Source organism: Chiroxiphia lanceolata, unplaced genomic scaffold (assembly GCF_009829145.1).
Source record: "Chiroxiphia lanceolata isolate bChiLan1 unplaced genomic scaffold, bChiLan1.pri scaffold_97_arrow_ctg1, whole genome shotgun sequence".
Classification (NCBI taxonomy): Eukaryota; Metazoa; Chordata; class Aves; order Passeriformes; family Pipridae; genus Chiroxiphia; species Chiroxiphia lanceolata.
The window spans coordinates 5,853-29,670 of NW_022476551.1; the positions used below are offsets into that span (position 1 = coordinate 5,853).

The following is a 23,818-nucleotide window of genomic DNA, read 5'->3' on the forward strand; positions in this document are numbered from 1 at the left end:
CATTCCCAGTGGCTCTGGACCATTCCCAGTGGGTTTGGATCATTCCCAGTGGCTCTGGATCATTCCCAGTGGATTTGGACCATTCCCAGTGGCTCTGGATCATTCCCAGTGGCTCTGGACCATTCCCAGTGGGTTTGGATCATTCCCAGTGGCTCTGGCCCATTCCCAGTGGCTCTGGATCATTCCCAGTGGCTCTGGATCATTCCCGGTGGCTCTGGACCATTCCCAGTAGATTTGGATCATTCCCAGTGGGTTTGGACCATTCCCAGTGGCTCTGGCCCATTCCCAGTGGCTCTGGATCATTCCCAGTGGCTCTGGACCATTCCCGGTGGATTTGGACCATTCCCAGTGGGTTTGGATCATTCCCAGTGGGTTTGGATCATTCCCAGTGGCTCTGGGTCATTCCCAGTGGATTTGGACCATTCCCAGTGGATCTGGGTCATTCCCAGTGGCTCTGGATCATTCCCAGTGGCTCCGGGTCATTCCCAGTTCCAGGGGGCGTGGCCGGGGCTTCCCAGCGGGGACTTCCACCGGGAACCAGTTCAACCAGTCCGACCAGTCCATCCAGTATCCTCCCCCCCACTCCACCCCCCTCACTCCCCCAATCCAAGGACAAATCCCAGGCTCCATCCATGGCTTTATCCCGGAGAAATGGGAACGCCCCCCCCCCCCCCCCCCCCCAATTCCAGGGGTCCCCCCCATTCCAGGGGGTCTCCCTGTGCCCCCCTCAATCCCGGGGGTCCCTCCCCAATCCCGGGGGTCCCCCCTCAATCCCGGGGGTCCCCCCATTCCCCCCCCAAATCCAAGGACAAATCCCAGGGTCCATCCATGGCTTTATTCCCGGAGAAATGGGAACGGCCCCCCCCCAATTCCAGGGGTCCCCTCCCCATCCCGGGGGTCCCCCCCCAATCCCGGGGGTCCCCCCGTTCCCCCCCAACCCCCAAATCCAAGGACAAATCCCAGGGGTCCATCCATGGCTTTATTCCCGGAGAAATGGGAACGCCCCCCCCCCCCAATTCCAGGGGTCTCCCCCCCCAGAATCCCGGGGGTCCCCCCGCACCCCCCCCATAAATATAGTGCAAATTGGGGGGGAAATGAAGGGGGGGGGGCTCTGCCCTTCCCGGGGGGGTCCAGCCGGCCCGGGATGGGGGGAGGTCCCTAATTTGGGGTCCCCCAAACCCCTCGGGTTGGTATTTTTTTTTGGGGGGGGGGGTCTCAGCCGTCCCCCAAATGCCCCGGGAACATGTGGGAGCCCACCAGGGTGGAGGTGGGGGGGGGGGTGGTCGGCGGGGGGGGGCGCGTTGGGGGGTGGGCGGGGAGGGCTCCAAAAGCAGCTCCGGGCCCGGGAAAGGCGGGAATTCCGGGAATTCCGGCGGCGGGAAGAGCGGGGGGAGCCCCGGGGGGGGCGGGAAGGGAAGGTAGAGGTGGCTCAGGGGGTCCAGGGGGTCCAGGGGGGGCTCCGGGTCACCCCCGAAGGCGTCGTCTGGGGGGGGGGGGAAGGGGGGTTAAGGGGGTCTTGGGGCGGGGGGTCTGGCCCCCCAAAATAGTCCTGGGGGGGGCCCAGCACCCCAAATTCTCCTGGGGGGGGAGGAAAAGGGCTCCCCAAAATAGTCCTGGGGGGTCCCAGCCCCCCAAATTCTCCTGGGGGGTAGGAAAAGGGCTCCCCAAAATAGTCCTGGGGGGTCCCAGCCTCCCAAATTCTCCTGGGGGGGAGGAAAAGGGCTCCCCAAAATAGTCCTGGGGGGGTCCCAGCCCCCCAAACCCTCCTGGGGGGTCCCACCTAACCCGGGGGGAAGGTTTGGGGGTCCCACTTAAACCCTGGAGGGGCATTTGGGGGTCCCACTTACCCCTGGGGGGGGTCCCACCTTACCCAGGGCGAGGTTTGGGGGTCCCACCTCACCCAAGGGGGGGGGGTTTGGGGGTCCCACTTAAGGTTTGGGGGGTCTCACTTCACCTGGGGGGGTTTGGGGGTCCCACCTCACCCAAGGCATGGTTTGGGGGTCCCACCTCACCCAGGGGGGGTTTTGGGAGGGGTTTGGGGGTCCCGCCTCACCCGGGGGGGGTTTTGGGGGAGTGTTTGGGGGTCCCACCTCACCCGGGGGGGGTTTGGGGGTCCCACCTCACCCAGGAGGGGTTTGGGGGGGGGTTGGGGGTCCCACCTCACCCGGGGGGGGTTTTGGGAGGGGGATTTGGGGGTCCCACCTAAAGTTTATTCCCACCTAAAGTTTGGGGGTCCCACCTCACCCACGGGGGATTTGGGGGGGATTTGGGGGTCCCACCTCACCCAGGGGGGGTTTTGGGAGGGGGATTTGGGGGTCCCACCTCACCCGGGGGGGTTTTGGGGGTCCCACCTCACCCGGGGGGGGTTTTGGGGGGATTTGGGGGTCCCGCCTCACCCACGGGGGTTTTGGGGGAGTGTTTGGGGGTCCCACATCACCCAGGGGGGTTTTGGGGGGTTTGGGGGTCCCACCTCACCCAGGGGGGGTTTTGGGCGGGTTTGGGGGTCCCACCTCACCCAGGGGGGGTTTTGGGAGGGGGATTTGGGGGTCCCACCTAAAGTTTGGGGGTCCCACCTCACCCACGGGGGATTTGGGGGGGATTTGGGGGTCCCACCTCACCCAGGGGGGGTTTTGGGGGGGGATTTGGGGGTCCCACCTCACCCGGGGGGGTTTTGGGGGTCCCACCTCACCCGGGGGGGGTTTTGGGGGGATTTGGGGGTCCCACCTCACCCACGGGGGTTTTGGGGGAGTGTTTGGGGGTCCCACATCACCCAGGGGGGGTTTTGGGGGGTTTGGGGGTCCCACCTCACCCAGGGGGGGTTTTGGGCGGGTTTGGGGGTCCCACCTCACCCAGGGGGGGTTTTGGGAGGGGGATTTGGGGGTCCCACCTAAAGTTTGGGGGTCCCACCTCACCCACGGGGTATTTGGGGGGGATTTGGGGGTCCCACCTCACCCAGGGGGGGTTTTGAGGGGGGATTTGGGGGTCCCACCTCACCCAGGGAGGGTTTTGGGGGGGATTTGGGGGTCCCACCTCACCCAGGGGGGATTTGGGGGGGGGTTTTGGGGTCCCACCTGCCACTGGCAGCGGGACGAAGTGCTCCAGGTACCCGGGGGGCTTCTTCCTCCTCTTGGCTTCGATCCCATACGGATCTGGGGGGTCAAAGGGGGGGCGGGGGGTGAGGGAGGCACCCCAACATGGGACCACCCCCAACCCCAGCTGGGAAGGGGGTCCCCAAAGCCCCCCAGGACACCTTCGGACCCCCCCCAGCTCCCCCCTGAGCCCCTCCCCTGCTCCAGGAGCCAAAGTGACCCAAAAGTGGCCCCAAAGTATCCTCAAAAGTTGGTTCCAAAAATAGCCCAAAAGTGGTGTCAAAAGTGGCCCAAAAGTGAGCCAAAATTGCCCCAAGAGAGGCCCTAAAAATGGCCCCAAAAGTGGCCCAAAAGTGACCCAAAAGAGGCCCCAAAAGTGACCCCAAACTGGCCCTAAAAGTGGCCCAAATGGGCCCCAAAAGTTGCCCCAAAAATGGTCCCACATTGGCCCTGAAAGTGCCCCAAAAGAGGCCCCAAAAATGGCCCCAAAAGTGGCCCAAAAGTGACCCCAGAAGTGCCCCAAAAATGGCCCCGAAGTGGCCCAAAAGTGACCTAAAATTGCCCCAAAAGAGGCCCTAAAAATGGCCCCAAAAGTGGCCCAAAATTGCCCCCAAAATGGTCCCACATTGGCACCAAAAGTGCCCCAAAACAGGCCCCAAAAATGGCCTGAAAGTGACCCCAAATGTGACCCAAAAGTGGCCCCAAATGGGCCCCAAAAGTGGCCCAAAAGAGGCTCCAAAAGTGACCCCAAAAATGGCCCCAAAAGTGCCCCCGAAGTGGCCCCAGAAGTGGCTCCAAAGGCGGCCCCAGCGTGTCCCCCTCCCCCAGACCCGCCCCTCCGGGGGGTCTCTGGGGGTCCCACCCCCCCGGGGGTCCCCCCCTCGTGCCAGGGGGTCCCTGGGGGTGCCCCCAACATGCCAGGGGGTCCCTGGGGGTGCCCGGGGGTCCCACCTGCCCCCGAGAGCTCCTCGAGCACGTCGGGCATCCCCCGCTTGCGCTTCACGTTCACCCCGTAGGCGTCTGGGGGGGAGAGGGAGAACACGGGGGGGGGTCATGGGGGGGCTTGGGGGGACCCCCCTTAGCAGGGAGAGACCCCCCAGCCCCGGCCTGGAGAGACCCCCCCGGCTGGCCCCAAAATGGGGGGCTGGGCACTGCCTCAGGTGGAGTGGCCCCAAACCGGGGGGTCACACCCCAAAGCTGGGGGTCCTGTGCCCACCCTGGGGTCACACCCCAAACCTGAGGGTCCCGTGCCCACCCCGGGGGTCACACCCCAAACCTGAGGGTCCTGGCCCCACCTTGGGGGTCCTGTGCCCATCCTGGGGGCCACACCCCAAACCCGGGGGTCCTGTGCCCATCCTGGGGGTCACACCCCAAACCTGGGGGTCCTGTGCCCACCCCGGGGTCACACCCCAAACCTGAGGGTCCCGTGCCCACCTTGGGGATCCTGTGCCCACCCTGGGGGTCCCGTCCCCACTCTGGGGGTCCTGTGCCCACCCCGGAGGTCACACCCCAAACCTGAGGGTCCTGTCCCCACCCCAGGGGTCCTGTGCCCACCCCGGAGGTCACACCCCAAACCTGGGGGTCCTGTGCCTACCCTGGGGGTCCTGTGCCCATCCCATGGATCACACCCCAAACCCGGGAGTCCTGTCCCCATCCCATTGTCCCTGTCCCCATCCCACGATGTCCCCGTGCCCCCCGTGCCCACCGTGGTCCCTGGGCAGGTGTGTGAATCAGAAGGACTCGGAGCGGACGCTGTGCCCATCCCATGTCCCTGTCCCCATCCCATGTCCCTGTCCCCACACCATGGATCACACCCCAAACCCGGGAGTCCTGTCCCCATCCCATTGTCCCTGTCCCCATCCCACGATGTCCCCGTGCCCCCCACCCCGTGCCCGCCGTGCCCACCGTGGTCCCTGGGCAGGTGTGTGAATCAGAAGGACTCAGAGCGGACGCTGTGCCCATCCCATGTCCCTGTCCCCATCCCATGTCCCTGTCCCCACACCATGGATCACACCCCAAACCTGGGGGTCCTGTCCCCATCCCATGGACCCTATGCCCCCCCGTGCCCACCCCATTCCCCCCCCCCGTGCCCACCGTGGTCCCTGGGCAGGTCGGTGAAGCGGAAGGACTCGGAGCACACACTGTGCCCATCCCATGTCCCTGTGCCCATCCCATGGATCACACCTCAAACCCGGGGGTCCTGTCCCCATCCCATGGACCCTATGCCCCCCTGTGCCCACCCCATGCCCCCCTCCATGCCCACCCTGGTCCCTGGGCAGGCATGTGAAGCAGAAGGACTCGGAGCACACACTGTGCCCATCCCATGGATCACACCCCAAACCCGGGGGTCCTATCCCCATCCCATGGATCACACCCCAAACCCGGGGGTCCTGTCCCCATTCCATGGACCCTGTGTCCCCCCGTGCCCCTCCCCGTGCCCCCCCCCCCCCGTGCCCGCCGTGCCCACCGTGGTCCCTGGGCAGGTCGGTGAATCGGAAGGACTCGGAGCAGGCGCTGTGCCCATCCCATGTCCCTGTGCCCATCCCATGGATCACACCCCAAACCCGGGGGTCCTGTCCCCATCCCACGGACCCTGTGTCCCCCCGTGCCCCCCCCCCCCGTGCCCGCCGTGCCCACCGTGGTCCCTGGGCAGGTAGGTGAATCGGAAAGCCTCGGAGCAGACGCTGTCTGTGAGGCGCTGCAGGAACACCTCCACCTCCACGGGCTCTCGCAGCTCCAGGTGCTGGTACGGGGGGGTTTTGAACACGATGGCGACCTGGCGGTGAACGTCGGCCTGCGAGAAATCCGCCCGCGCTTCCCAGGATTCCCGACGGAAAACCACCGCGATGTCCTCTGCGGGGACAGGGAGGGGCCGGTGGAGCGGGGACGGATCGAGGGAGGAGGGTTGGAAGCGATTCCCTCCCTCCTGGAGCCCGGGGAATCCCCAAAATCACCCCTGGGGATCCGGGTTTCCAACCCCTCCCTCCCTCCTGGAGCTCAGGGAATGCCCAAAACCAGCCCCGGGCTGGTGCTGGATCCAGGAGATCCAGGGGATCCAGGTTTCCAGCCCTTCCCACTCTCCTGGAGCTCAGGGAATCCCCAAAACCAGCCCTTGGCTGGTGCTGGATCCAGGGGATTTAGGGGATTCAGGGGATCCGGGTTTCCAGCCCAGGGAATCTCCAAAATCACCCCTGGGCTGGTGCTGGATCCAGGAGATCCAGGGAATGCAGGGGATCCAGGTTTCCAGCCCAGGGAATCTCCAAAATCACCCCTGGGCTGGTGCTGGATCCAGGAGATCCAGGAGATCCAGGGGATCCAGGTTTCCAGCCCAGGGAATCCCCAAAATCACCCCTGGGGATCCAGGTTTGCAGCCCTTCCCACTCTCCTGGAGCCCCAGGAATCCCCAAAAATGGTCCCAGATCCAGGAGATCCAGGTTTGCAGCTCTTCCCTCCCTCCTGGAGCCCAGGGAATCCCCCAAAATACAGCCCAGGGGATCCGGGTTTCCAGCTTTTCCTTCCCTCCTGGAGCCCAGGGAACCCCAAAATCACCCCTGGGCTGGTGCTGGATCCAGGAGATCCAGGAGATCCAGGGGATCCAGGTTTCCAGCCCAGGGAATCCCTAAAATCACCCCTGGGGATCCAGGTTTGCAGCTCTTCCCTCCCTCCTGGAGCCCAAGGAATCCCCAAAAATGGTCCCAGATCCAGGAGATCCAGGTTTCTACCCCTTCCCACTCCTCCTGGAGCTCAGGGAATCCCCAAAATCACTCCTGGGCTGGTGCTGGATCCAGGAGATCCAGGAGATCCAGGGGATCCAGGTTTGCAGCCCTTCTCTCCTTCCTGGTGCCCAAGGAATCCCCAAAAATGTTCCCAGATCCAGGAGATCCAGGTTTGCAGCTCTTCCCTCCCTCCTGGAGCCCAGGGAATCCCCAAAATCACCCCTGGGCTGGTGCTGGATCCAGGAGATCCAGGGAATGCAGGGGATCCAGGTTTCCAGCCCAGGGAATCCCCAAAATCACCCCCAGGCTGGTGTTGGATCCAGGAGATTCAGGGGATCCACAGGATCCAGTTCCCAACTCCTTCCCTCTCCTCCTGGAGCCCGGGAACCCCCCAAAAAACAGCCCAGGGGGTCCCGCTGCCCAGGGAACCTCCCCAACAATGGTCCCAGATCCCGGGGATATTCCCCAGGGGGGTCATTTCACCCCCAAATATTCCTCAGGGGGCGTGATTTGACCCCAAATACTCCTCCCTCCCGGGGTACTCTGACCCCAGATTTTGCCGGGGGGGGGGGTGTTAATTTGACCCCAAATATTCCCCAGGGGGGTGATTTGACCCCAAATATTCCCCAGGGGGGTGATTCAACCCCAAATATTCCCCAAGGGGATAATTTTACCCCACATATTCCCCAAGGGGGGTGATTTGACCCCAAATAATCCCCGGGGGGGGGTGATTTGACCCCATCCCGGGGGTACTTTGACCCCAAATTTTGACGGGAGGGTTAATTTGACCCCAAATTTTGCCGGGGGGGGGTGTCCCGGGGGGGTTTTGGGGGGGTACCTTTCTGGACCTTGTCGCAGAGCAGGTACAGCTCCTCCCCCCCCGTGCAGGGCCCGCTCTCCTTGTTCATGCGGCAGATCCGCAGCTCCGACGTGTTCGTGGATTCTGCCGGAATTCCGCCGGATTGGGAGGAGCCGGGGGGGGGACCCCAAACACCCCCTGAACCCCCAAACCCCCCCGGACCCCATAAAATACCCCCGGACCCCCCAAACACCCCCTAAATCCCCAAACTCCCCCCCCGGACCCCATAAAATACCCCCTGGACCCCCCCAAACACCCCCTGAACCCCCAAACCCCCTCGGACCCCATAAAATACCCCCTGGACCCCCCCAAACACCCCCTGAACCCCCAAACCCCCTCGGACCCCATAAAATACCCCTGGACCCCCCAAACTCCCCTAAACCCCCCCGGACCCCATAAAATCCCCCCGGACCCCCCAAACTCCCCTAAACCCCCAAACCCCCCCGGACCTCCCCAAACATCCCCTGAACCCCCAAGCCCCCCCGGACCCCATAAAATACCCCCAGACCTCCCCAAACCCCCCCGGACCCCATAAAATACCCCCAGACCTCCCCAAACCCCCCCGGACCCCATAAAATACCCCCAGACCTCCCAAACATCCCCTGAACCCCCAAACCCCCCCGGACCCCATAAAATACCCCCTGGACCCCCCAAACACCCCCAGAACCCCCAAACCCCCCCGGACCCCGTAAAATACCCCCTGGACCCCCAAACTCCCCCTAAACCCCTCCCAGATCCCCCCAAACCAGGACCAGGCACCCCCAGGATTGGGATGAGCCAGGGAGGGGACCCCAAACACCCCCTGAACCCCCAAACCCCCCCGGACCCCATAAAATACCCCCTGGACCCCCCAAACTCCCCCTAAACCCCTCCCAGATCCCCCCAAACCAGGACCAGGCACCCCCAGGATTGGGATGAGCCAGGGAGGGGACCCCAAACACCCCCTGAACCCCCAAACCCCCCCGGACCCCATAAAATACCCCCTGGACCCCCCAAACTCCCCCTAAACCCCTCCCAGATCCCCCCAAACCAGGACCAGGCACCCCCAGGATTGGGATGAGCCAGGGAGGGGACCCCAAACACCCCCTAGACCCCCAACCCCCCCGGACCCCATAAAATCCTCCCTGGACCCCCCAAACTCCCCCTAAACCCCTCCCAGATCCCCCCAAACCAGGACCAGGCACCCCCAGGATTGGGATGAGCCGGGGAGGGGACCCCAAACACCCCCTAAACCCTCAAACCCCCCCGGACCCCCCAAACTCCCCTAAACCCCTCCCGGATCCCCCCAAACCAGGACCAGGTACCCCCAGGATTGGGATGAGCCAGGGAGGGGCTCCCAAACACCCCCTAAACCCCCCAACCCCCCCCCCAAACTCCCCCTAAACCCCTCCCAGATCCCCCCAAACCAGGACCAGGTACCCCCAGGATTGGGATGAGCTGGGGAGGGGACCCCAAACACCCCCTAAACCCCCCAAACCCCCCTGGACTTTCCAAACCCCTCCAGACCCCCCAACCCCCCCCCCGGATCCCCTCAAATCCCTCTGGACCCTCCACCCCCCCCCGGACCTCATGAACTCCCCCCAGACCCTTCAAACCTCCCCCAGACCCCCCAAACCCCCCTGCATTTCCCCAAGTCCCCCCTGAACCCCCCAAACTCCCCTGGACCTCACAAAGCCCCCCGAATTCCCCTAAATTCCCCCTGGACCTCCCAAACCCCTCTGGACCCCCCAGACCCCCTCAGACCTCACAAACTCCCCCAAGACCCTCCAAACCTCCCCCAGAACCCTCCAAATCCCCCTGGATTCCCCCAATTCCCCCCCTGATCCCTCCAAACCCCCTCGGACCTCACAAAGCCCCCCCAGATCCCCCCAAATTCCACTGGACCTCACAAAGCCCCCCCCAGACCCTCCAAACCTCCCCTGGATCCCCCCAAACCCCCCTGGATTCCTCCAAACCCTCTGAGTTTGGGGGTCTCTGGGGGGTCTCTGTGTGCTGAGGGGCTCTCTGTGTGTTTGGGGCTGAGTTTGGGGGTCCCTGGGGCTGAGTTTGGGGGTCTCTGGGGGGTCTCTGTGTGCTGAGGGGCTCTCTGTGTGTTTGGGGCTGAGTTTGGGGGTCCCTGAGGCTGAGTTTGGGGGTCCCTGGGGCTGAGTTTGGGGCTGAGTTTGGGGGTCCCTGAGGCTGAGTTTGGAGGTCTCTGGGGCTAAGTTTGGGGCTGAGTTTGGGGGTCCCTGGGGCTGAGTTTGGGGTCCCTGGGGCTGAGTTTGGGGTCTCTGGGGGGTCTCTGTGTGCTGTCAGGGCTGAAATTGGGGGTCTCTGGGGCTGAGTTTGGGGCTGAGTTTGGGGGTCCCTGGGGCTGAGTTTGGGGGTCTCTGGGTGGTCTCTGTGTGCTGAAGGGGTCTCTGTGTGTTTGGGGCTGAGTTTGGGGGTCCCTGGGGCTGAGTTTGGGGGTCTCTGGGGGTCTCACGTACTCTTGTCGAAGATGGGCTCGGACAGGACGGGGCTCAGGTGCCGGGTGGTCCCCGGGGCTGAGTTTGGGGGTCTCTGGGTGGTCTCTGTGTGCTGAAGGGGTCTCTGTGTGTTTGGGGCTGAGTTTGGGGGTCCCTGGGGCTGAGTTTGGGGGTCTCACGTACTCTTGTCGAAGATGGGCTCGGACAGGACGGGGCTCAGGTGCCGGGTGGTCCCTGGGGCTGAGTTTGGGGGTCTCTGGGTGGTCTCTGTGTGCTGAGGGGCTCTCTGTGTGTTTGGGGCTGAGTTTGAGGGTCTCTGGGGCTGAGTTTGGGGCTGTGTTTGGGGGTCTCTGGGGCCGAGTTTGGGGGTCCCTGGGGCTGAGTTTGGGGGTCTCACATACTCTTGTCGAAGATGGGCTCGGACAGGACGGGGCTCAGGTGCCGGGTGGTCCCGGATCCATCCCGGAAGGAGGCCTGGAAGCAGATCCTGACCACGTTCATGTCGACCTCCTGGTGGTTCTTCAGGGAACCCGCTAGGGAAAGGGGGGACACAGAGGGGAGAGGGGGGGCTCAGCCCCTGGGGAGGGGGAGGGGGACACCCCCCGGGGGGGGTCAGACCCCCACGGGCACGGAGAGGGGGGGACAGGACCCCCGGGGTGGGGACAAGACCCTCGGGATGGGGACAGGACCCTCAGGTTCGGGGTGTGACCCCCAGGGTGGGGACAGGACCCTCAGGGTGGGGATAGGACCCTTGGGATGGGGACAGGACCCTCAGGTTTGGGGTGTGACCCCCAGGGTGGGGACAGGACCCCCAGGATGGGGACAGGACCTCCAGGTTTGGGGTGTGACCCCCAGGGTGGGCACAGGAACCCCCGGGGTGGGCACAGGACCCTCGGGGTGGGCACAGGATCCCCAGGGTGAGCCCAGGACCCTCGGGATAGGGACAGGACCCCTGGGATGGGCACAGGATCTCTGGGGTGGGCACAGGACCCCTGGGATGGGGACAGGACCCCCGGGGTGGGCACAGGACCCCCAGGGTGGGCACAGGACCCCCGGGGTGGGCACAGGACCCCCAGGGTGGGCACAGGACCTCTGGGGTGGGTACAGGACCCCCAGGGTGGGCACAGGACCCCCGAGGTGAGCTGAGGACCCCCAGGGTGGGCACAGGACCCCTGGGATGGGCCCAGGACCCCCGGGGTGGGCACAGGACCCCTGAGGTGAGCCGAAGACCCCCAGGGTGGGCACAGGACCCCCAAGGTGAGCCCAGGACCCTCTGGGATGGGCCCAGGACCCCCGGGGTGGGTACAGGACCTCTGGGGTGGGCACAGGACCCCCAGGATGAGCCCAGGACCCCCGGGGTGGGCACGGGACCCCTCACCTTTGAAGGGGTCGATGCCCAACTGCAGCTTCTTCTCGATGGCCCCCTCGATCTCCTTCTTCTTCACGCACTGGATGCCCAGGTTGCTGAAGCTGGGGGGGGCACAGCCGTGAGCAGGGGGGTCCCCACATCCCAAATCCCACAGATCCGGCCCCTCCCACCCTCCTGGTGCCCAGAGAACCCCCCAAAACCAGGGGGTCCAGGTTTCCAGGCCCCCCCACCCTCCTGGTGCCCAGGGAACCCCCCAAAAGTGGTGCCACCTCCAAGGGATCCAGTTTTCCTGCCCCTCCTGCCCAGGGAATCCCCCAAAACCGATGCCAGCTCCAGGTTTCCAGCCCCTCCCACCCTCCCGGTGCCCAGAGGACCCCCCAAAAACCAGCTCTGGGCCAATGCCAGCTCCAAGAGACCCGAATTTCCAGCCCCTCCCACCCTCCTGGTGCCCAGGAGACACCCCAAAAACGATGCCAGCTTCAGGGACTCCAGGTTCCCACCCCCCCTGCCCGGGGGACCCCCCCAAAAACGATGCCACCTCCAGTTTCCCATCCCCTCCTGCCCGGAGGACCCCCCCAAAAGTGGTGCCACCTCCAGGGGATCCAGGTTTTCCAGCCCCTCCCACCCTCCTGGTGCCCAAGGAACCCCCCAAAAACCATCTCCAGGCTGGTGTCAGATCCAGAGGATCCAAATTTCCCAGCCCCTCCTGCCCGGGGGACCCCCCCAAAAACGATGCCACCTCCAGTTTCCCAGCCCCTCCTGCCTGGAGGACCCCCAAAAGTGGTGCCAACTCCAATTTCCCATCCCCCAGTGCCCACGGGACCCCCTGGACTGTTTTTGGGGTGTGTTTGGGGTGTGTTTGGGGTCCCACCTGTGGCGGGGGTTGCTCTGGGGCCCCCCAGATGTTTTTGGGGTGTGTTTGGGGTCCCACCTGTGGCAGGGGTTGCTCTGGGGCCCGGGGTCCGCTCTGGGCTGTTTTTGGGATGTGTTTGGGGTCCCACCTGTGGCAGGGGTTGCTCTGGGGCCCCCCAGATGTTTTTGGGGTGCTTTTGGGGTCCCACCTGTGGCGGGGGTTGCTCTGGGGCCCGGGGTACCCCTGGGACTGGTTTTGGGGTGGTTTTGGGGTCCCACCTGTGGCAGGGGTTGCTCTGGGGCCCAGGGTCCCCTCTGGGCTGTTTTTGGGGTGTGTTTGGGGTGGTTTTGGGGTCACATCTGTGGCGGGGGTTGCTCTGGGCCCCCCCAGATGTTTTTGGGGTGGTTTTGGGGTCCCACCTGTGGCAGGGGTTGCTCTGGGCCCCCCAGATGTTTTTGGGGTGTGTTTGGGGTGGTTTTGGGGTCCCACCTGTGGCGGGGGTTGCTCTGGGGCCCCCCCAGATGTTTTTGGGGTGTGTTTGGGGTGGTTTTGGGGTCCCACCTGTGGCGGGGGTTGCTCTGGGGCCGCAGCAGGACGCGGCACAGCCCGTTGGCACAGTCCTTGCCCACCAGCCCGTGGGGGTGCACCCGGTGGGGCCAATCCTTCCACACCAGGCAGGCCGTGACCGTCACCTCCGGGATGGCCTGGCAGTTCAGCAGCTGGAAAACACCGGGAATGCACTGGAAATGGCTTGGGATACAGGGATACAGGGAGCAGGGGGATGGCCTGGCAGTTCAGCAGCTGGAAAACACCGGGAATGGGGTGAGAATGGGTTGGGAATGGTTTGGGATACAGGGATATGGGGACACGGGGATGGCCTGGCAGTTCAGCAGCTGGAAAACACCGGGAATGGCTTGGGAATGGCTTGGGATACAGAGATATGGGTAGGGAGGGGATGGCCTGGCAGTTCAGCAGCTGGAAAACACCGGGAATGGACTGGGAATGGGTTGGGAATGGGCTGGGAATGGCTTGGGAATGGCTTGGGATATGGGGATATGGGGACATGGGGATGGCCTGGCAGTTCAGCAGCTGGGAAAACACCAGGAATGAGTTGGGATACAGGGAATGGGTTGGGATATGGGGATACTGGGACGTGGGGAGGGAGGGGATGGCCTGGCAGTTCAGCAGCTGGAAAAACACCGGGAATGGGTTGGGATACAGGGAATGGGTTGGGATACAGGGAATGGGTTGGAATACAGGAAATGGGTTGGGATACAGGGACACGGAAAAGGGTGGGAATGTCGGGACACGGGGACACGGGGAGCCGGGCAGGGTCTTGGTGCTGTCGGTGCTGCTCCCCCCGAGGACCCTCTCCCATGGCTCTGGCAGCCCCCCAACCCCCAAATACCCCTCCAGGACCCCCCTAAGAGCCCCCCAAGCCCCAGAAGAGACCCCCAACCCCCAAATACCCCTCCAGGAACCCCCGAGAGCCCCCCCTGAGCTCCTTCCCCTCCCACCTCGATGCCTTGCTGCTCCCCCCGAGGACCCTCCCCACGTCACCCCCGTGGCTCCGGCAGCCCCCCAACCCCCAAATACCCCTCCAGGACCCCCCGAGAGCCCCCTACGCCCCTCCAGGACCCTGTGAGAGCCCCCCCGAGCCCCTTCAGGACCCCCCAAAGCCCCCTCCCCTCCCACCTCGATGCTCGGCAGGGTCTCGGTGCTGTCGGTGCTGCTCCCCCCGGGGACCCTCCCCACGTCACCCCCACGGCTCCAGCAGCCCCCCAACCCCCAAACACCCCTCCAGGACCCCCTGAGAGCCCCCCCCCGAGCCCCTCCAGCAGCCCCCCAGCCCCCAAACACCCCTCCAGAACCCCCTAAGAGCTCCCCCCATGCCCACCTCGATGCCTTGGTGCTCCCCTCGAGGATCCCCCCACGTCACCCCCGTGATTCTGCCAGCCCCCCAACCCCCCAACACCCCTCCAGGACCCCCCGAGAGCCCCCTACGCCCCTCCAGGACCCCCCTAAGAGCCCCCCTGAGCCCCTTCAGGACCCCCCAAAGGCCCCTCCCCTCCCAGCTCGATGCTGGGCAGGGTCTCGGTGCTGTCGGTGCTGCTCCCCCCAAGGCCCCTCCCCACGTCACCCCCGCGGCTCCGGCAGCCCCCCAATCCCCAAACACCCCTCCAGGCCCCCCCCTTGGCCGCCCACCTCGATGGTGGGCAGGGTCTTGGTGCTGTCGGTGCTGCTCTCGCCCAGGATGCTCCCGGCCGAGCGTCCCTCGCACTCGTAGCGGAACCTCATCCCCCTCTGCTTGGGCTGCTCGGTGATGACGAGCCGGGGGGGCTCCGCCCGGGGGGGCTCCTCGGCCCGGGGGGGCTCCTTGGGGGTCGCGGGGGTCCAGCGGGGCCGGGAGGGGGGGGGAGGGACCCCCGAGCCCCCCGTGCCCCGCGGCACCAGCCGGGGTCGGGGGGGGGACAGGGAGAGGCCGCCGAGGCTGCGGGCGAGGAGGGGGCACCGCGGGTCGGGGGGGCCCGGGGGGGGCGAGGAGCGGGAGGAGGAGGAGGAGGAAGGAGGGGGGTGGGCAGGGGGACAGGGCGGCCCCGAGGGCCCCCGGGCCACCAGGCGGGTGAGGACGGGCGCCAGGTCCGGCTGGAATCCGTCCTCCTTCATCACCTCCTCCAGGATCTCTGTGCGGGGAGAGGGGCGATGGCAACGCGGGGGGGGGGGTACAGGGTGGGCAGGACCACCCCCCCCGGGCTTGGCAGGACCCCTCATGTGCCCTCCGGCACTGGGAGACCCCACGGAGGGGTGGGACCCCCCCGAATCCCGACCCCTCCTGCCCCAATTCCAGCCCTGGGAGACCCCTCGGGTGGGCGGGACACCCCTAATCCCGACCCCCTCAGGTCCTGCCCCAATTCCAGCCCTGTGGGACCCCTCGGTGTGGGCGGGACCCCCCTAATTCCTGTGAGACACCTCGGGGTGGGCAGGACACCCCCCCGGTCTTGGCAGGACCCCTCATGTGCCCTCCAGTCCTGTGGGACCCCTCAGAGGGGCAGAACCCCCCTAATGCCCCAATTCCAGCCCCGGGAGACCCCTCAGGGTGGGCGAGACCCCCTTAATCCCTGTAAGATCCCTCGGGGTGGGTGGGACCCCCCTAATCCCTGTGAGACCTCTCGGGGTGGGCAGGACCCCCCCCCCGGGTTTGGCAGGACCCCTCATGTGCCCTCCGGCCCTGGGAGACCCCTCGGAGGGGCAGAACCCCCCGAATCCCAACCCCTGCCCCAATTCCAGCCCCATGAGATCCCTCGGGGTGGGCAGGACCCCCCGAATCCCTGGAAGACCCCTCGGAGGTCAGGACCCCCCTAATCCCGACTCCTCCTGCCCCAATTCCAGCCCTGTGAGACCCCTCAGGGGTCAGGACCCCCCGAATCCCAACCCCTGCCCAAATTCCAGCCCTGGGAGACCCCTTGGAGGTCAGGACCCCCCGAATCCCAACCCCTGCCCAAATTCCAGCCCTGGGAGACTCCTCAGGGTGGGCGGGACCCCCCTAATCCCTGTGAGACCCCTCGGGGTGGGCAGGACCCCCCAAATCCCGACCCCTCAGGTCCTGTCCCAATTCCAGCCCTGGGAGACCCCTCGGGGTGGGCAGGACCCCCCTGGGTTTGGCAGGACCCCCCTTTGCCCTCAGGGGTCGGGATTAGGGGGGTCCTGCCCCAATCCCACCCCTGTGAGACCCCCCTGGCCTCGGCAGGACCCTCCCCGTGTGCCCTAAGGGGGGGGTAATCCATGGAAAACGGGGGGGAATCCAGGGAAAAGGGGGGAAAATCCATGGAAAAGGGGGGGAATCCCATCCCTGGCTCGGTGTTGAGGGGGCTCCGGGGTCCCAAATCCCAAATCCGTGGGCACGGAGCTGGTCCGGGTGCCCGAATCCCTCGGGATTCCCGGGATTGCCGGGATTCACTCACCTAAATCGTCTGCGGAGGGAAAACAACCCCCTGAGGCTCCTCCTGAGGCCCCCCCGCAGCTCCGGGGGGGGGGCTCGGGGACCCCCGGAGGGGAGGGGGGACAGGGAGAGGACAGGGAGGGGACAGGGAGGGGAGCGGACAGGGAGGGGACGGGGAGGGGAGGGGCAGGGGACGGGGAGGGTCTCACCTGTGACGGGGGTAGGGAGGGGACAGGGAGGGGACAGGGAGAGGAGGGGACAGGGAGGGGAGGGGACAGGGAGGGTCTCACCTGTCACGGGGACAAGGAGGGGAGGGGACAGAGGAGGGTCTCACCTGTGACGGGGACAAGGAGGGGACAGGGAGGGGACAGGGAGGGTCTCACCTGTTAGGAGGAGAGGGAGGGGACAGGGGAGGGGACAAAGAGGGGACAGGGAGGGGACAGAGGAGGGTCTCACCTGTGACGAGGGAGAGGGAGGGGACAGGGGAGGGGACACGGGAGGGGACGGGGAGGGGAGAGGGAGGGTCTCACCTGTGACGGGGACAGGGAAGGGAGGAGACAGAGAAGGGTCTCACCTGGGACGGGGGAGAGGGAGGGGACAGGGGAGGGGACGGGGAGGGGAGAGGGAGGGTCTCACCTGTGACGGGGGCAGGGGGGGCCATGGCCAGGCCGGGGTCCTGCAGGGCAGCGCCTGGAGGGGACACACGGGAATGTCACCCCCCGGAACGGGATGGGGGGGAAACGGGGCAGGAAAAGGGGGATAATGGGGTGGGAAAAGGGGGATAATGGGGTGGAAAAAGGGGGATAACGGGGCGGGAAAGGGGGATAATGGGGCAGGAAAGGGGGATAATGGGGTGGGAAAAGGGGGATAATGGGGCAGGAAAGGGGGATAATGGGGCGGGAAAGGGAGATCATGGGGCGGGAAAAGGGGATAACGAGATCATGGGGCAGGAACGGGGGATAATGGGGCAGGAAAGGGGGATAATGGGATCATGGGGCAGGAAAGGAGAATAATAGGATAACGGAGAAGGAAAGGGAGATAATGGGATCATGGGGCAGGGAAAGGGGATCCCGGGATCAGGGGGCAGGAAAGGGGGATCAAGGGATCCCAGAGCAGGAAAGAGGGAGAGAAGGATCCCAGAGCAGGACAAGGGAATCCCGGGATAGGAAAGGGGGATCGGGGGAATCCCAGGATCCCAGAGCAGGACAAGGGGATCCCGGGATCCCAGAGCAGGACAAGGGGATCCCGGGATCCCAGAGCAGGACAAGGGGATCCCGGGATCCCAGAGCAGGACAAGGGGATCCCGGGATCCCGGGGCAGGAAAGGGGGATCAGGGGAATCCCAGGATCCCAGAGCAGGACCAGGGGGATCGGGGGATCCCGGGACCGCTGCCCCCCTCAGGGAAGGGATCGACACATCCAGGGATCCCCTCGGGTGACACCGGAGGGATTTCCAGGACCAGGGACAGGGATCGGGACCCGGGGGGGGTCCCCAGGATCGTGACACCCCCCGAGAGACGCTGCCAGGGGACCCCCACGACCACCATTCCCTACCAACAACCACCTGCCAGGAGCCAGGACCCCCCCGACCGGGACCGGGGGGGTCCCCAAGACCGTGAGACCCCCCCGTTACCCACCCCCAGCCGCCATCGGGGGGTCCCCAGGAGCGTGACACCCCCCACGAGAAGCCGCCGGGGCACCCCCGCGACCACCTTCCCTCACCCTAAGCAGGAACGGGGGGGAGGGGGTCCCCGGGACCACCCCCGGCCGCGATCGAGGTGTCCCCAGCACCGGAACAACCCCCCCCATCCTGTTGCCCACCCCCGGACGGGATCGGGGGGTCCCCAAGGCCGTGACACCCCCCGTTTCCCCCCCCCCCAATGTCCCGGTTGTGCCGCGGGGGCGGGTCCCCTCCCGTGCCCCCCCGAGGCCCCCCGGTGTCCCGGAACGACCCCCCCTCGCCCCTCCCGTGTTCGAGCCGTACCCGGGCCGCGCTCACCGAGCGCCAGTGCCGTGGCCGTGCCCGGGTGGGTGCCCGGGCCCCGCTCCCGGTGTCGCTCCCGGTGTCGCTCCCGGTGCCCCCCGAGGCCCCCCGAGCCCCCCGGAACGCTCCCTCCCCGTCCCTCCCGTGCCGGGGCCGCGCTCACCGAGCGGCAGCGCCGTGGCCGTGCCCGGATCCCGATCCCGGTCCCGTTCCCATTCCCGCCGCCCCCGGAGCCCCCCCCGGTGCCGGTGCCCCCCGAGGCCCCCCGAGCCCCCCGGAACGCCCCCTCCCCGCCCCTCCCGTGCCGGGGCCGCGCTCACCGAGCGGCAGCGCCATGGCCGTGCCCGGGTGGGTGCCCGGGCCCCGCTGCCGCTCCCGGTGCCGCTCCCGGTGCCGCTCCCGGTGGCGCTCCCGGTGCCCCCCGAGGCCCCCCGAGGCCGCGCCGCCGCCGGACCTGGAAATCCCCGCGCGGGCCGCGCCACCATTGGCTGAGCGGCCCCGTGACGTCACCGCCGCGGGGCGCACGGGGAAACCCCCCCCGGGCGGGGGAAACGGACAGCGCCGCCATTGGCTGAGCCCGTCGTGACGTCACCGCGGCGGGGAATCCCCTCCTCTCCTGGGCGGACCGCGCCGCTATTGGTTGCGCTGTCTGTGACGTCATGCATGTGGGCGGTGCCAGAGGGGGGCGGGGTTGTTTTCCCGCGCTCCGCCCCCCTCCCCGGGCGGGGGGGGGGGAGTGTCACGTGGTCGCGGTCGGCGCGGTCTCGCGAGAGCGGCGCGAGCGGCGGCGCAGCAAAGATGGCGGCGCCGGGGCCGGGGGAGGCGGCGGGGCCGGGAACGGGACCGGGAACGGGACCGGGAACGGGGCCCGGGCTGGTAACGGGGGACGGGAACGGGGAAAGGGGGGGGACAGCGGGACACGGGGGGGACAGCGGGACAGCGGAGAGTGGGACAGGGGTGGGGGACAGGGGAGAGGGATGGGGGAAATGGGACAGGGATACAGGAGAGAGGAACCGGGGATAGGGAAGGGGAAAGGGGAGAGAGACAGGGAGAGGGGAGAGGGGAGAGCGGGACAGGGATGGGGGACAGGGATGAGGGAGAGGGGACAGGGATGGGGGACAGGGATGAGGGAGAGGGGACAGGGATGAGGGAGAGGGGACAGGGATGGGGGACAGGGGACAGGGATGGGGGAGAGGGGACAGGGATGGGGGACAGGGACAGGGATGAGGGAGAGGGGACAGGGATGGGGGACAGGGACAGGGATGGGGGAGAGGGGACAGGGATGGGGGAGAGGGGACAGGGATGGGGGAGAGGGGACAGGGATGGGGGACAGGGACAGGGATGAGGGAGAGGGGACAGGGATGGGGGACAGGGACAGGGATGGGGGAGAGGGGACAGGGATGGGGGAGAGGGGACAGGGATGGGGGACAGGGGACAGGGATGAGGGAGAGGGGACAGGGATGGGGGACAGGGACAGGGATGAGGGAGAGGGGACAGGGATGGGGGAGAGGGGACAGGGATGGGGGACAGGGACAGGGATGAGGGAGAGGGGACAGGGATGGGGGAGAGGGACAGGGATGGGGGACAGGGGACAGGGATGGGGGACAGGGACAGGGATGAGGGAGAGGGGACAGGGATGGGGGACAGGGACAGGGATGGGGGACAGGGGACAAGGGGAGGGACAGGGATGGGGGAAAGGGACGGGGCAGGGACTGGAACAGGGATTGGGATTGGAACTGGGACAGGGACTGGGGACAGGGCTGGGACAGGGACTGGGAATGGGGCAGGGAGTGGACAGGGATGGGGACTGGGACAGAGAATGGGAACAGGGACGGGGACCAGGGGACAGGGATGGGGGACAGGGATGGGGACCAGGAGACAGGGATGGGACAGGGATGGGGGCCGGGGGACAGGGATGGGGGACAGGGATGGGACAGGGATGGGGACCAGGAGACAGGGATGGGACAGGGACGGGGACTGGGGACAGGGACGGGGACCTGGGGACTGGGATGGGGACCTGGAGACTGGGATGGGGACCTGGGAACAGGGATGGGACAGGGATGGGGACCAGGGGACAAGGATAGGACAGGGACCAGGGGACAGGGATGAGGACTGGGATGGGGACAGGGATGGGGACCAGGAGAGAGGAATAGGGAACAAGGATGGGACAGGGACCAGGGGACAGGGATGGGGACCAGGGATGGGACAGGGATGGAGACCAAGGGACAGGGATGGGCACCAGGGGTGGGACAGGGAACAGGGATGAGGGACAGGGCACTGGGATGAGGACCAGGGAACAGGAATGGGGACAAGGGGACAGGAATACGGGGCAGGAATAGGGGCCAGGGATGGGACAGGGACGGGGACCTGGGGATAGGGATGGGACAGGGATGGGGACAAGGGGGCAGGAATACAGGGCAGGGATGGGGGACAGGGGACAGGAATATGGGGCAGGGACAGAGGACCAGGGGACAGGGATGGGGGACAGGGATTGGGGACAGGGATTGGGGACAGGGATTGGGGACAAGGATGGGACAGGGATGGGGAGCAGGGAACAGGGATGGGACAGGGACTGGGGACAGGGATGGGACAGGGATTGGAGACAGGCGACAGGGATGGGGATAGGGATGGGACAGGGATGGGGGACAGGGATGGGACAGGGATGGGGGACAGGGATGGGACAGGGATGGGGGACAGGGGACAGGGATGAGACAGGGATGGGGCAGGGATGGGACAGGGACAGGGATCTGGGGACAGGGATGAGACAGGGATGGGACAGGGATCTGGGGACAGGGATGGGACAGGGATTGGAGACAGGGATTGGAGACAGGGGACAGGGATGGGGATAGGGATGGGACAGGGATGGGGGACAGGGATGGGACAGGGATGGGGGACAGGGGACAGGGATGAGACAGGGATGGGACAGGGATGGGGGACAGGGGACAGGGATGAGACAGGGATGGGGCAGGGATGGGACAGGGACAGGGATCTGGGGACAGGGATGAGACAGGGATGGGACAGGGATCTGGGGACAGGGATGGGACAGGGATTGGAGACAGGGGACAGGGATGGGGATAGGGATGGGACAGGGATGGGGGACAGGGGATAGGGATGGGGATAGGGATGGGACAGGGATGGGGGACAGGGGATAGGGATGAGACAGGGATGGGACAGGAACGGGGACTAGGATGGGACAGAGACAGGGATAGGGGACAGGGATGGGGATGGGACAGGGATTGGGGACAGGGGACAGGGATGGGGACCTCGGGACAGGGATTGGGGACATGGATTGGGGACAGGGATGGGGCCAGGAATGGGGGACGGGGGCCAGGGATGGGGCAGGGATGGGACAAGGATAGGGATGTTGGGACAGGGATGGGGAACAGGGAAGAGGGATGGGACAGAGATGGAAACCAGGGGACAGGGATGGGACAGGGGACAGGGACGGGGACCCAGGCCCTGGGGACAGTCCCAGCCCTCCCCGTGACCCTCCCCCCCCTCAGGTGACGAGCAACGGCAGCGCCGGGGGAGGGGACGGGGCCGAGACGCCGCGACAGCCCCAACAACCCGCCCCCAACGCCTGGCAGGTCATCAAGGGGGTCCTGTTCAGGTGAGCCCCAAAAACGGGGTCAGGGGCACCCCACAAACCACGGGGGGGACAGCGGGACCCAAAAAAGTCAGACAGGGGCCCCAAAACCATGGGGGGTGACATCGGGACCCCAAAAGGCCAGGGGGTGACCCCAAAACCAGGGGGGGTGACATCGGGACCCCAAAAGTCCAGGGGGTGACCCCAAATCCCTGTGGGGTGACACCAGGACCCCGAAACTCCAGGCCATGACCCCAAAACTCCAGGCTGTGACCCCAGAACCCCGGGGGTCACGCTGGGACCTCAGAAGTCCAGGGGGGGATCCCAAAACCCCGGGGGTCACACCAGGACCCCAAAACTCCAGGGGATGATCCCAAAACTCCAGGTGGTGACCCAGAAACCCTGTGGGGTGACACTAGGACCCCAAAACTCACTGGGACCCCAAAACCCTGTGGGGTGACATCCGGACCCCAAAAACCCTTTGGGGTCACGTCAGGACCCCAAAACTCCATGGGGTGACCCCAAAACCCTGTGGGGTGACACTGGCACCCCAAAACCCCTGGAGGGTGCAGGGGGGACCCCAAAACCCCGGGGGGGTGACCCCAAAACCAGGGTTTTTTTCCGGAGTCGCTTCCCGGTTTTCCCGGGATCGCAGGGTCGGGGTCAGGGTCCGGTCCCGGAGCTGCCGCTCCCGGGGATCCAAAGTCCGGGGGCGGATCCTGGAGCGGTGCCAGGAGGGGACTCATAGGGAAGGGATCCAGGGAAATGGGATCCAGAGGGAAGGGATCCCTAGGGAAGGGATCCATGGGAATGGAATCCACAGGGAAGGGATCCCTAGGGAAGGGATCCAGGGAAATGGGATCCCTAGGGAAGGGATCCATGGGAATGGAATCCACAGGGAAGGGGTCCATAGGGAAGGGATCCATAGGGAAGGGATCCATGGGAATGGAATCCACAGGGAAGGGATCCATGGGAATGGGGTCCATAGGGAAGGGGTCCATAGGGAAGGGATCCATGGGAATGGGATCCATAGGGAAGGAATCCATAGAGAAGGAATCCATGGAAATGGGATCCATAGGGAAGGGATCCATGGAAATGGGATCCACAGGGAAGGGATCCATGGAAATGGGATCCACAGGGAAGGGATCCATGGAAATGGGATCCATAGGGAAGGGATTCATGGGAATGGGATCTATAGGGAAGGAATCCATAGAGAAGGAATCCATGGAAATGGGATCCATAGGGAAGGGATCCATGGAAATGGGATCCATAGGGAAGGGATCCATGGAAATGGGATCCATAGGGAAGGGATCCATGGAAATGGGATCCATAGGGAAGGGATCCATGGAAATGGGATCCATAGGGAAGGGATTCATGGGAATGGGATCCATAGGGAAAGAATCCATGGAAATGGGATCCCTAGGGAAGGGATTCCTAGGGAAGGGATCCATGGAAATGGGATCCATAGGGAAGGGATCCATGGAAATGGGATCCATAGGAAGGGGATCCATAGGGAAGGGATCCATAGGAATGGGATCTGTAGGAAGGGGATCTACAGGGAAGGGATCCATAGGGAAGGGATCCATGGAAATGGGATCCACAGGGAAGAGTTCCATAGGAATGAGATCCATAGGGAAAGGATTTACAGGGAACAGATCCATGGAAATGGGATCCACAGGGAAGGGATCCGTAGGGAAGAGTTCCATAGGAATGGGATCCATAGGGAAGGAATCCCTAGGAAAGGGATTCATGGAAAAGGGGTCTATAGGGAAGGGATCTGTAGGGAAGAGCTCCATAGGAATGGGATCCATAGGGAAGGAATCCCTAAGAAAGGGATTCACGGAAAAGGGGTCTATAGGGAAGGGATCCATGGAAAAGGGATCCACAGGGAAGGGATCCGTAGGGAAGAGTTCCATAGGAATGGGATCCATAGGGAAGGAATCCCTAGGAAAGGGATTCATGGAAAGGGGTCTATA

At 65.5% G+C, this 23,818-nt stretch overlaps 1 protein-coding gene across 1 annotated transcript; it reads right to left on the reverse strand.

The window, feature by feature from the left end:
- Positions 1 to 767: 767 nt before the first annotated feature.
- On the reverse strand, positions 768 to 18,653 carry RELB (RELB proto-oncogene, NF-kB subunit). The gene is made up of 12 exons (XM_032677742.1): positions 18,577 to 18,653; positions 16,910 to 16,963; positions 16,296 to 16,304; positions 14,539 to 15,017; positions 12,895 to 13,052; positions 11,490 to 11,581; positions 10,513 to 10,644; positions 7,644 to 7,748; positions 5,727 to 5,942; positions 4,041 to 4,109; positions 3,072 to 3,149; positions 768 to 1,483 (listed from the first exon to the last, which is right to left on the reverse strand). The coding sequence occupies exons 1-12, from the start codon at positions 18,590 to 18,592 to the stop codon at positions 768 to 770; spliced, it is 2,124 nt and encodes a 707-aa protein (XP_032533633.1). The 5' UTR covers positions 18,593 to 18,653.
- Between the last annotated feature and the right edge of the window lie 5,165 nt (positions 18,654 to 23,818).